Source organism: Octopus bimaculoides, chromosome 14, assembly GCF_046866305.1.
Source record: "Octopus bimaculoides isolate indiv1 chromosome 14, ASM4686630v1, whole genome shotgun sequence".
Lineage (NCBI taxonomy): Eukaryota > Metazoa > Mollusca > Cephalopoda > Octopoda > Octopodidae > Octopus > Octopus bimaculoides.
This window is the reverse complement of record NC_142941.1, coordinates 19,594,397-19,608,138: the sequence shown is the minus strand read 5'-3', so window position 1 is coordinate 19,608,138 and position 13,742 is coordinate 19,594,397. Positions and strand designations below refer to the sequence as shown.

Below are 13,742 nucleotides of genomic sequence, written 5' to 3'. Positions count from 1 at the left end.
ACTATCAGACAATCCACTGTCCATTTAGTGATGAATCCCTTTTGTTCCAGCAGAATGCTTCTGGTTACTTCGTTTTTTGAACATCCAACTTCATTGCTAATTCGGTCATCAGGGTACAGAAGCCACCAACTACTTCAAAGGAACCATCTAAGCATTTGAAGAAATATATATATTCTATGAACACACTAACTGCAAACTACTCCTGTACATCCACTTACACCTGAAGTCCATCTCTGTCAGCTTGCTTGTTGTCCGATTGCATCACTTGTGCATGCATTTTTTACATTTGGATACACTGTTTGGCATCTCTTGCCTATTACTTTTCTGTTCATCAAACATGAACACTTCCCAAATAGGAAAATTTTCTTGTCCGATTTTCTTCAAACTAAAACTTTCGTCCCTGTTTGGTCAATTTCAGGACTTTTTTAATTCTAAATTTTGCATTCGTGTTTAGAATTTCTTTCTGAATTCTTGCAAGGGATGGCATTTTTCAAGGGACGTAACTCTTGACTACTTTTGTCATTTCATTCAGGAAATTTTTCTGCCAAATATAAATATAAATACATGTTCAGTTCCGATTTTTATAGAAAGGAGTAACTGATATGCGATTTCTTAAAATTGGAACATGACAGATGCTTATTATATCTTGTCACAGTAAGACTTGAATTCAGAAACTACATGGACTAAATGTCTGGTAGTGTGGTATCTTGACTATTATCAGTATTTTTCTTTGGTGTTTAACATTATATATAAAATTCTTCAAGAATATTAATTTAAAGTAATTTATTTTCAAATAGTAGTAATTATATGTGTGTGTTTATGTGGTTTCTATAGCACAATAACATTTATAATTTACTTTCTATAATGATTTCCTTTGTCCGCTATCTTTCACTCGTTTCAAGTTATTGAATTGCAACCACGGTGGGGCATTAACTTCAAGAGTTTTCATTGAACAAATTGATCCTACTACTTGTCTTTTTTCATCCTGGTACTTATTCTATCAGCTTCTTCTGCCGAACCACTAAGTTATAGGGACATAAACAAACCAACACCAGTTATCAAGCAGTTGCAGGACAGACACACATAGACATATACAACAAGCTTCTTTCAGTTTCTGCCTACAAAGTCCATTCACAAGGCTTTAGTCATCCTGGTGCTATAATAGAAGCCTAAAGTGTCACACAGTGAGATTGAACCTGGAACCATGTAGTTGGGAAACAAACTTCTTATCACACTGCCATATCTGCATGATTTTTATACATTATCATCACCATATGATTTATTTTAATGCCCACTTTTCCATTCTGACAATGATTAGTTGCAACTATAATACAGAACCAGCTAAAAAAGGGAAGCTTGATATTTTTTTATAATTTACCACTTCTCTTGCCTTTTAATATTGGCTTTTGTTATGAATTAACTTCCATTGCCAATTCATACTGATCAGCTAAAATACTCAACACATATCATTGTCCATGTCTTTGTCATATTCCTATAGAAAGAGAAGATATTTGTTTTAGTTTTACAATGCTTAACTGCAGTTAAATGAACACATGACAGGAATTAATAGATGTTGTTGCTAGTTGTGTGCTGTAAGCAAACCATAAGATATAATGTTTGATGTCACTTAATGTGCTATTAATAATATTGTTAAAGAGTAAACTCAGCAAGCTCTCAGAATCATTAGCATACCAGGCAAAATACTACAGTTAAATGTGCACTTAACAGGAATTAATAGAACTATAAGATGCAATGTTTGATATCACATTAATGTGTTGTTAATAATATTGTTAATAAGTAAGGCAATCAGCTGGCAGAATCATTAGCATGTCAGGCAAAATGCTTAACAACATTTTGTTTGTCTTCACATTCTGAGTTCAAATGCTGTCAAGGTTGACTTAGTCTTTCATCCATTTGGAGTCGGTAAAATAAGTACCTGTTGAACACTGATGTTGATGCAAGTGGCTTACCCCCTCCCTTGAACCTGCTGGGCTTGTACCAAAATTTGAAACAAATAATGTTGTTAAAGAATAAGATTTCTTAACTTTTAGTCATCTTTGAACCATTCAATCATTTATTATGTGATATTTTTTGTTGACATATTTTTGTTGTCTATCTTTGATTGCAGGTAATGATGCTCACGATTATGAACATAAAGATATTCATGAAATATTTTCAAGAAATCTCCTTAAACGGGTATGTTTAGTTGTTATTGAAAGTATGCAACATAGATATACATACCTTTTTAATCCTTTCCAGTTTCAGAAGCTGAAAAATCCTTTCAAATTATGAGCTCACATGTTTTTAATATTCTAAATTTATATTGTTATTATTCTTGTATATCCCTTTAGCATTTAAACCAGCCTTATGCAGTCAGATTTAACCTCTCTCACCTACCTTACAACGTCATTCTAAAAGTAAACAATTACATTATTTGAAATCATGAAGCTACAATGGTTAATTCAAGACAATGTGAATAAATAAGCATAACATTTGATACAGTAACCTGGATCTTAAAGGGATATGCAGCAGTAAATGAAGATATGAAAAACAATCACAAAACAATAATAAATAACCAAACTATCTTCAATTCAGTTTGTGTGTCTTTCCTGACCTATGGTCATGAATGTTGGATAATAACCAAAAGAATAAGGTCACGAATACAAGCAGCTGAAATGGGGTTCCTCCAAAGAGTCTCTGGAATAATGTTACTAGACAGGGTATGTAGCTCAAAGATTAGAGAACCCCTTCAGGTCAAGGTGCAACTTCTCTGCATTGAGAAGTCGCAGCTCCAGTACTACAGACATGCTGTTAGAATGTAGCAGGAAAGAATTGCAAAACAGATTCTTCAAGCTGAGTCAACTAGTAGGAGACTTAGAGGAAGACAAATTGAAACATCATCATCACCCTTGTCAACATTTAACGTCTGTTTTTTATGCTGACATGGGTTGGACAGCTTGATAGGAGCTGACAAGGCACCAATTTCTGTAGTCTGTTTTGGTTTGGTTTCTGTGGCTGGATACCCTTCCTAATGCCAACCACTGTACAGAGAGTAATGGGTGCTTTTTACATGGCACAATCACCAGTGCTTTTTATGTGACACCAGCACCCACATCCATAGTTTCAGTTCAGTCACACTTTGGAATCCAGCTGGAAAGTATAATAATGATTGCTTCTGATTGGATCCTATATAGAAGGTGCCTGGGGACTCTATCCTCGCAACCCACCCAAATATAGTGGGCAGAGAAGATGGATGGAACAATAAATAGTTTCGATTTTCACCTTCAATTCTGAAACAAATGATTAGAGTTTCAATTATTGAGATATCAGTCCCTTTGGTAGGATACAAGTTTATTGCAGGTTTTACCCACAAAGTTACTTTAACTCATTACTGCTTGTTGACAAAAACTATTGTCCTTCTATCCATGAACTATACATCAAAAAGCTATTTGTTCATAGCAAACAGATTAAAAATAAACCATCTTTCATTGCAACATTTAAAATAGAATACAAATTACCAATATCTCCAACTGCCACTCTCTTTGAATAATTAATATGATTATATCATATTACATTATATGTGTATATATAAACGTTCCACTTTCATTTTAAAGTTGATGTTCCATATCTTGAAATTTAATGGCTAATTTTTTTCCTTGCTATTTTGTACAGGTTCGCCGAAGCATCAGAGGACCATATGGAAGCAATAAAGAGACAAGATATGTGGAGCTTTATCTTGTTGCTGATAGTGGCACAGTAAGTGGTGTTGACACTCTTTGATTTTATGAGTGTTTTTTTTTAATTAATTATTCATCTTTGTAAAATAAAAAAAAACAAAAAAAAATGGAATGTTAGCTCTGTTATGATATCTAACTGAAACTTTATTTGATAGAAAACAGATTTCATATTGGAAAAACTCTATCAGCACAGAGATATATTGAGTGTTTGACTTGAAGGTTGCACAAATTTAAATCCAGCTACTTTTATGTCCCTCAGTTAGGTACAGTCTCCCTAGCAGGAGAATAGCTATGAGTCCTACAGTATTTTTCAGCGGTAATTATTTGCTAGATAATCCAAACTTAGTTATAAATGCTACAATATAATGTTTTGTTTTTTTTTTACAAAAATTCCATAATTAAAACAAATACTTTAATTTGCAGCCCTTCTCAGTAAATGGCTGCATTTTCTATTTTTAGAATGTTGAGGTATTTCACTTTATGTAAATATTGTTTTTGCTATTGTACTTTAGAATTATAAAGCTATGTAACTAAATATAGTCACCAGAATACAAGAACACTAGTAGGAGTTTGCTTCAACTCATCTGTTTGTCAATTCAGTAAAAACTAAATATTAGGAATTTTAGGGAATGTTAAGAAGAAGAGTAACCTTAAATTTCAGATAGGGTTGCTCATCTTAGAGATTACAAGCTAGCTGATAAGGGTCTCTACATGGATGCATAACCTGCTAGATGTAACAAAAAGCCTCTCTTAAATCACCAGCATCTTTAAGGTAAAAAAAGGAGGAAACATTTGATCTTGTAATCTGAGATGAAATGTGTTTGTGAAAACAGAAAAATCATGGCGCAATTTCCTTTGATCATAGGTAAAGCTCAATCAGGACTTTTCTAGGGTTAAATAACTACAACTACATATTTCTTTTCATGACATACAAATAATTCACCTTGCTTTTTGCTTTTCTGTAAATATTTTTTCCTCACTTCAATGATCCTACATATTTTTTTCTTTAGTCTATTCCAAGTTAATCCTTGCAAATCTAATACTTCATATTATGACATTCTGAGAATTACTCAAAAATCAAAGCAAAAAGAAACCACACATTGACGTACACATATACTAGCACAAGTACACACATACACTAGAATAGGACTAATTCTCTGATAGTTTCAAGGTAGACATTGAAGAGAGCTGGTGTCTCATTGATGAGGTCATGAATAGCGATGAAAGGACTTTAGCAAACAAACAACCAATTGATTGTTTAACCAATACATTAAAAAAAATGATTGGTTAGTTTGTTGGTTAATTGATTGAAGGCGGTGAGCTGGCAGAAACATTAGCATGCCGGGCGAAATGCTTAGCAGTCTGTCTTTATGTTCTGAATTCAAATTCCGCCGAGGTCAACTTTGCCTTTCATCCTTTCAGGGTCGATAAATTAAGTACCAGTTGCGTACTGAGGTTGATCTAACCAACTGGCCCCTTCCCCCAAAATTTCAGGCTTTGTGCTTCGAGTAGAAATGAATATTTAACTGATTGACTAACAATAAAAAAGTGATATTGAACCAGTGTGTGTATGTGTTTATTATTATTGACATAATGACCCTTCCAAGCCGCAACATTTGAAAGAACATATTGGGAAACAGTTCACCTGTATAATTCATTTGCAGAAAGACAAAAAATTATTTATTCTGAACTACTGTTGATATTATTTCATTTGTTAGTTCCTCACTTGATGTATATAATATCTTTTAAAATATTTTCATTTTCAGCACAATCTACACAAAGACAAAACGGAAAGAAGATTAATCAATATTGCAAACACAGTGAACATGGTAAGTATTCTTCCATTGTTTGATGTTGATATTATTATATATATTTTGGTATATTTCGCACATTTAAACAACAGCAACAACTACAAATTGCTTTGTTTGTAACTGAAGGAATTTAAGATGATTCATCTTTACAAATTTGTCTGGGACTCTGAATAAATCTAGGCATTTGAAATACATACATACATACATACATACACACACACACATACACATGCCTATACAAAATTTGTCAAAATCTTCTTCTTCTTCTTCTTCTTCTTCTTCTTCTTCTTCTTCTTCTTCTCCTCCTCATTCTTTTTCTTCTTTTTCTTCTTCTTCTCCTCCTCATTCTTTTTCTTCTTTTTCTTCTTCTTCTTCTCCTCCTCCTTCTTTTTCTTCTTCTTCTTCTCCTCCTTCTTCTTCTTCTTCTCCTCCTCCTCCTCCTTCTTCTTCTTCTTCTTCTCCTCCTCCTCCTCCTTTTTCTTCTTCTTCTTCTCCTCCTCCTCCTCCTTTTTCTTCTTCTTCTTCTCCTCCTCCTCCTCCTTTTTCTTCTTCTTCTTCTCCTCCTCCTCCTCCTTTTTCTTCTTCTTCTTCTCCTCCTCCTCCTCCTTTTTCTTCTTCTTCTTCTTCTCCTCCTCCTCCTTTTTCTTCTTCTTCTTCTCCTCCTCCTCCTCCTTTTTCTTCTTCTTCTTCTTCTTCTTCTTCTTCTTCTTCCATATGTGGAAGATAATTTCCAAAGCACAGTGGGTGCTGGTATAAAGAAATTGATTGAAAGATTTTAGCTCATCACCATTGTTAGGCTGAGCTTTCAGGTCAGCAAATCATGTTTTTTAAATAGTTGCCTGTGAAAGCAAGTCATACAAGTATTTTTATGTAATCATAAGTGAAATGTTTACTGACATAAATAAGTTCTTGCTATTTTCATTTTAGATATATCGGCCCTTAAATCTTTACATTGGCCTTGTTGGTGTTGAGATTTGGAGAGACCCATCAAATATACCTATTAAGATTGATCGTGGGGATCCTCAGGAAACCCTTACGAGGTTCTTACATTACCGCCAACAACGAATAAACCCAATTCAATTGAATGACAATGCACAGTTGCTAGTGTAAGTTATCTTCATTTGTCTAGCTTTTTTTCTATCGTTTTTTTTTTTATACATATTTCAGTCATTGGGCTGAAGTCATTTCTGGGGCACCACCTTGAAGGGTTTTGGATGAACAGATCAACCCCAGTAAACATTTTATTAGAGTCTTTTGACGATATTATGACAGTTTTCAGTTCTGTTCTATGACCATTTTCCTTCTAAAGGTTTCAGTCAGAGAAAGCTGTTTATTTGGAATTTTAATAATTTCTCTTAGCTTGATTTTAAGTCACTAACCTCCTGATCAAGATTTGATCTTAGAACTTCCAGCCTATTAGTTTCTTGGGAATAAAGCATAGAATGAATATTTATTTATTTATTTCTTCGCAACTTGATACCTTGAAAAGAAGGATACAATGTTTCATAATAGTACAAAATACCTTGCCTCTTTCACTAAGGGTCAAGGCATTTTATCTGTTCAACCATTTTGTTCTCTTATAAAACTAAAGCACTTGAAGAAAGCATAAATGTACTCCTGTTTGCTCCTACTGTACAAACGCGGCTTTCAGTCTATGTAACAAATTAATATTGTCCATGTTAAGTATACCTGCTATACCTGACGTGAACAATAAGGGTTTCTTGTCATGCTTGGCACCAAAGAGAAATTCTGTTAACCCTTTTGATACCAACCAGCCTGCCTGAGGCTGGTCCTGTTTCTATGATACAAACTTCATGTTTTAAAGTGATCTAAATTAGAACCTTCTCACAACTTTATGTTCCAAACACCAACTCAGTAAGATATTTTACTAAATTCCTCATTATTTTTTAAATTATTGAAACAAAGGCAATAGTATTTCTGTAGAAATATAGTAGCAAAAGAATTAATTAGTAATTTCTACAGCACTTTTCAGCAAACTGTCAAGGTATCAGTCATTCTCTGACTAGTTTGTGGTTATGGCGGTGGAGATTTCTGTAGTTCTTGGCTCCCAGTCCATATACCTGCTCACCACTCTCGGGGTGGAGATGGCTGTCCACAGATGTGAGCCCTGCACGTCAGAGTGGCTGCTCCAGCTTATCTCCCTCACCATCCTCTTGGGCAACACTTTTTCCATTTTGTCTGCTGCAACCATGAGGCAGTCTGAATTGCAGGAAATTGTATGTTCCCCTCCTTGAGGTGAAGTTACTTCTACAACTTTGAGAAGCACAATGAACCTCTAAAGCCTAGTGGTTTTCAACCATTTTTTTTTTTTGACTTATGGACCCCTTTAAGTACTATTTTATTCTGGTGGACCCCCATAGCCATTTGATGTTCAAAAACTAGTTTTACAGATACTTCTTTTAAAATTCCTACTTTGTTCATCAGACATTCACTTGAACTATGTAAAACATTAGAGAAAAACCTAGCTGTTTCTTGCAATAAATACATTTAAAGCAAAATTTTTTCATGGACCCATAAAATACTACTGTGAACCCAATTTACTATTTTGCTTATGTGAACACCCAAAAATCTTACATGGAGCTCTTCGCCTCCCCCCAGGGGTCATATGAACCCTAGTTGATAACCACTGCACTAGACAAAATATTTGTCTTGTTGGATATTATTTGAGTTATTGGCCTCCTGATTATGGTTTTGAATTTGGCTAAAAGATTGGCTGTGCAAGGAGTAGCCAACAATAAAACCTTTTGCTTTAACAATTTCATCTGAAAATGAATTTTTAAAAAAATGTAAAGTCAAAGATATTTTGGAGTAAAAATTGTTTGCCAACATAACATGGCAGTGCTGGTTTAGGACGAATGTTGCTGTAATTTAGCCCTAGGAGACATCGTCTCCAGCTGGCTATACAACATGATCTGTGTCCTTATATTTTTGAACAAGGGAATCTAGCACCTCCACTCAGCTCAAAACAATATCTGTGTATTCCGATTTCCGGGCTATTTCCCTTCATCAGCACAGAATAATTGTTCGGCTAGAGGTGGTGCTGCCAAATTCCTGTTTGAAATATATAGTTTTCAAAGTGACAACTAGTCACTTATCTATAAATTAGAAACAATCTTTACTCCAAAGTACTGTTGTTGAATATCTCTCATTGTGAGATTTAAAAATAGTAATTTGATAGATATGTGTTTCAATTATTTTTCCAAGTGTTTTTTTCTCAAAAATGAAGCATATAATTTATCTTTTTATATAATTAAAAAAAGCAAAGTATCTCCTGTCAGTTGAACTGTAGGGAAAGAAGAGTAAAACACCAGATGGAGTGGGAGTGAATGGCAGTGAGGGGCTCAGAGGATTTCCATATACTTTGTGGTGACGTATATATGTACATATATATGTGTGTGTGTATATGTGTAGGTATGTATATATATATGTATGATTATGTATTTATATGTACATATGTATGTATATGTGCATATGTATGTTTGTGTGTGTATTTATATATATATATATATATGTATGTATAATGGATAAATTATACGAAATGTATAAATAGATGATGAGTAAAGCACCGGCACAGTTTCGATTGATGGACATATAGCGGTATGTAAAACCGAATCAGAAAATCTCTAGTAAGACTTTTTTTTATTGATGTACCCGAAGAGACCCAGAATGGGTCGAAACGTGTCATCCCCAATAAAATATTTTACTTACTCCATCTATTTTATTAATACTATATGTATATATATATATATATATATATGTATATATATATTTAAAAATAGATAGAGAGATAGATAGATAGATGATACACACACACACACGCACACACACAAACGTACATTATGTGGGTGATATTTTCAACCGAGATGTCACAATTGTATCTGATTCTTCAACTGCTTCAATTCAATGTATATACATATGTTTATTAGATTGTTGACATTCATTAATGGTTTTCCCTATTGCGTTGATATGCCATTTTCTATCATTAATAGAACAGTTTGCATTTTTGACAACACAGGTATGCTAGTTACTTTACAATGTATTATTGATTAAAATATAGATTCTAAATTTTTTTTTTTTTTTTTTATTACTATTTTACAGAGGTTTCAAGTTTGCTAATGGCGTTATTGGCAAGGCATCGCAAGGGAAAATATGTATGCATCAATCATCTGGTGGAGTCAATAGTGTAGGTATTCTTTTCCTTATATAGCCAGAGGGTGTACATACAGCAAGTGTTACTAAAACACCTCCAAAATATTTCTATTATCGACATCATCATCATCATCATCATATAGTGTGCCTTTTCTGTGCTTGCATGAGTCAGATGAAATTTTGTTTGGGTAGATTTTCTATGGCTGGATGCCATTCCTGTCACTAACCTTCACCTGTTTCCAGGTATGGTAATATTTCTCCATGATCCGATATCTTCTTTTCACAGAAGACTAGAAATGAACGACATTGCTGGTATGATGGTGATGCTTGTTTGCAACCAGCATGTGATGTCAAGATAAGTGTACAGATATGTGCATACTAATATATATATATATATATATATATATATATATATATATATATATATACATACACGCACGCACACACATACACACACATGATGTGTTTCTTCCAGTCTCTGTCTCCACTCACAAGGTTTTGGTTGGCTCAAGGCTATAGCAGTCACTTGCCTGAGGTGCCATGCAGTGGAACTGAACTCACAACCACCTGGTTGAGAAAGCAAACTTCTTAACCACACTACCATGCCTGCACCTATGAATCTCTATCAATTTCAATTTTTATTTTATATAAAAAACAATGAATAAATTTACACTACCTTGTTGAAAAGCTCAAAAACTTTGTTGGCACAGAGCTATATATATATATATATATATATATGCACACACTAGTGTAGCTGGGGAGGGGTCTATCCCGGTGGCACTTTTAAAGGTGCATCACTTTTGGGTCTGTTGTAGGTGTGTATGTGTGTGAATATATATATATATATACATATATATATATATATATATATATATATATCATCATCATCATCATCGTTTAACGTCCGCTTTCCATGCTAGCATGGGTTGGACGATTTGACTGAGGACTGGTGAAACCGGATGGCAACACCAGGCTCCAGTCTGATTTGGCAGAGTTTCTACAGCTGGATGCCCTTCCTAACGCCAACCACTCAGAGAGTGTAGTGGGTGCTTTTACGTGTCACCCGCACGAAAACGGCCACGCTCGAAATGGTGTCTTTTATGTGCCACCCGCACAAGCCAGTCCAGGGGCACTGGCAACGATCTCGCTCGAAAATCCTACAGGAGCCAGTCAGGCGGTACTGGCAACGGCCACGCTCAAAATGGTGCATCTCATGTGCCACCCGCACAAGAACCAGTCCAGGGGCACTGGCAACGATCTTACTTGGCTTGCCGGGTCTTCTCACGCACAGCCCATTTCCAAAGGTCTCGGTCCGTAGTCATCGCCTCGGTGAGGCCCAATGTACGAAGGTCTTGCCTCACCACCTCAGCCCAGGTCTTCCTGGGCCTACCTCTTCCACGGGTTCCCTCAACTGTTAGGGTGTGGCACTTTTTCACGCAGCTATCCTCCTCCATTCTCACCACATGTCCATACCAGCGCAATCGTCTCTCTTGCACGCCACAACTGATGCTTCTAATGTTCAGCTTTTCTCTCAAGATACTTACACTCTGACGGGTATTCACATTGACATTACACATCCAACGGAGCATACTGGCTTCATTCCTTGCGAGCTTACGTATGTCCTCAGCAGTTACAGCCCATGTTTCACTGCCATGTAGCATGGTTGTATACTCAATTTTTTTTGGGGGGGGTTTCATTATAGGATGATTCAGTTGTAATGAATCTAGAGTTTTTAATGAACTCCTACCTGTAAGTACTGTGCAATCACCCACATACCTTCATCTGATCTCTCCTAAACAGTACTCAGATCATCTTGCTCAATAAATGCGCTACAGTAATCCCTCACCTATCGTGGTTTATTATTTAAGCTTACGTTGGTTCTTCTATGGTGTTGTTTTGCATTTATAATAAAATAAATATATGCAAATTATAAGAATAATAAAAATTATATACAGTACAGTACTGTTTCTAATTTGTGGATTTTTACCTATCACAGGAATTTTGGAGCATAACACCCGCAATAGTCAAGGGATTACTGTATTCATCTACATTTCTGAGTTGATAAAAGAGCTCTGAATACCTGACACAACCCAATGTATCAAGCATCCTTTCTTGATTCATTGTTAACCTCAAAAATATAGTTTGATTAAATCAGCCATTTCAGGAAATTCTGCTTGATCAGATGACCACTACATCTGATATTGTTGTGTAAACAGTCTAATCTCAGCATTTTCTAGTCTAGAGCATTCCACAATATAATCAAACAACCTAGAATGTGAATAGACACTAAATAAATAATTCTTCCTTATGTAATTACAAAGCCTACATTTTGTAAGCTCACAGTGAGAAGTTGCCTTTTCAAAAGGCTTTAATTACACTGTGTAACATGATTTTTGTCCTTGGGTAGTAACTGTTATTTGCTATTTGCTACCCCTATAAAGTGTGAAAATAGCTAATATTTCCTTCAAACTTTCCTTCAACACATGGCTATGATGCTCTCTCACTACTCCTGCTTATGATCAGAGATGTACATGTCATCCACTAAGAGACATGCTCAGCTGGTGAAGGTCAAGCAACTGACAAGCAAATCTGTAGTATTGAATAGAATATTTATTCATTATTTACATTTGATGGATATTTGTCTTCATCTTGTTTGTTGTTAACACAATGTTTCAGCTGATATACCCTCCAGCCTTTATCAGGTGTCTTGGGGAAATTTCGAACCTGGGTTCTCATTCCTAAGGTATTTTTCGATGTTATTATTATTATTATTATTCAGGTTACTGCCTGGAATCGAACTTGAAATCTTGGAGTTAGTAGCCTGTGCTCTTAACCACTATGCCATATGCCTGTGGGCAATTATGGAGTGAATTTTAGGGTTCATAAATCTAATATTTGTAATAACAATGTTTCTTTAGCAACTCAGCACTGGATCTGCTTGAAATGTAATGGAAAATAGGTCAGTTTCAAGACCTTGATGTCCAGATCACAAAAGCAAAGTTTGAAGGGAATAGTAGTCATTTCCTTTGATTTCTAGATAAAAGCAAATAGAAAATAACACTTACTGACCAAAGATAAAAATTAAAATTTTATTACAATGTTATAGAAATAGAGGGAAATCATGAAACTAGGTTTGAAACAGGGTTGTGGATTTTCTTACTTAGAGTTCACCAGAGATAAAAACAGAGTACTTTGTTTCTTTAATGGAATATTGTAGCCACATTTGATCTCAAAATGGGGAGGGACTATTTTAAGACTATTAAAATAGTGAAAAACATTTAGACTGTTGCTTTATGTTCTTAGCTACCAGTGACTTCTGACTTTAACACAAAGCCACAAATATTCCTGTCTTTATTGAAGGTATGGAGCATTTTGGCTTCAGAGATTGAATTCTGAGTCAAGAATTCAGCTCACCAGAAACTTATTTTTGCTTTACATCACTCTCTCTTTATTTGTTTCAGTCATTTGACTGTAGCCATGCTGGAGCACCGCCTTTTAGTCAAACTAATCGACCCCAGGACTTATTCTTTGTAAGCCTAGTACTTATTCTATCGGTCTCTTTAGCCGAACCACTAAGTTACGGGGACGTAAGCACACCAGCATCGGTTGTCAAGCGATGTTGGGGGGACAAACACAGACACACAAACATATACACACACATATATATATATACATATATACGACGGGCTTCTTTCAGTTTCCGTCTACCAAACTGTCTAGGAAATTTGGGATGAGGGGACCAGTCGATTACTTTGAACCCATTACTTGACTGGTATTTTTTCATTGACCCTGGAAGGACGAAAGGCAAAATCTGATCTCAGCAGAATCTGAGCTTAGAGCATAAAGACGGAGGACATTCCGTACAAGATTTTCATTTGGTATGCTTACATTCTACCAGCTCACTGCCTTCATCTCCTTAATAAAGCAGTGTTATTTGGGTAAGCCTTTACAAAATAGTAAATACAACAGCAAGGGACCCTCTGTAATGTTGCTCAATCTGCTAGGAGGAGCAGCTAAATTCACC

General features: G+C 35.3%; 1 protein-coding gene across 1 annotated transcript in view; it reads left to right on the top strand.

Moving 5' to 3' along the window:
• Positions 1 to 13,742, top strand: part of LOC106874077 (disintegrin and metalloproteinase domain-containing protein 12) — a 346,803-nt gene that overhangs the window by 309,146 nt on the left and 23,915 nt on the right. The window contains exons 7-11 of the mRNA XM_014921671.3: positions 2,129 to 2,196; positions 3,673 to 3,756; positions 5,504 to 5,566; positions 6,476 to 6,654; positions 9,668 to 9,752. Coding sequence (XP_014777157.2) covers positions 2,129 to 2,196; positions 3,673 to 3,756; positions 5,504 to 5,566; positions 6,476 to 6,654; positions 9,668 to 9,752 — 479 coding nt within the window. The remainder of the gene's footprint in view (positions 1 to 2,128; positions 2,197 to 3,672; positions 3,757 to 5,503; positions 5,567 to 6,475; positions 6,655 to 9,667; positions 9,753 to 13,742) is intronic.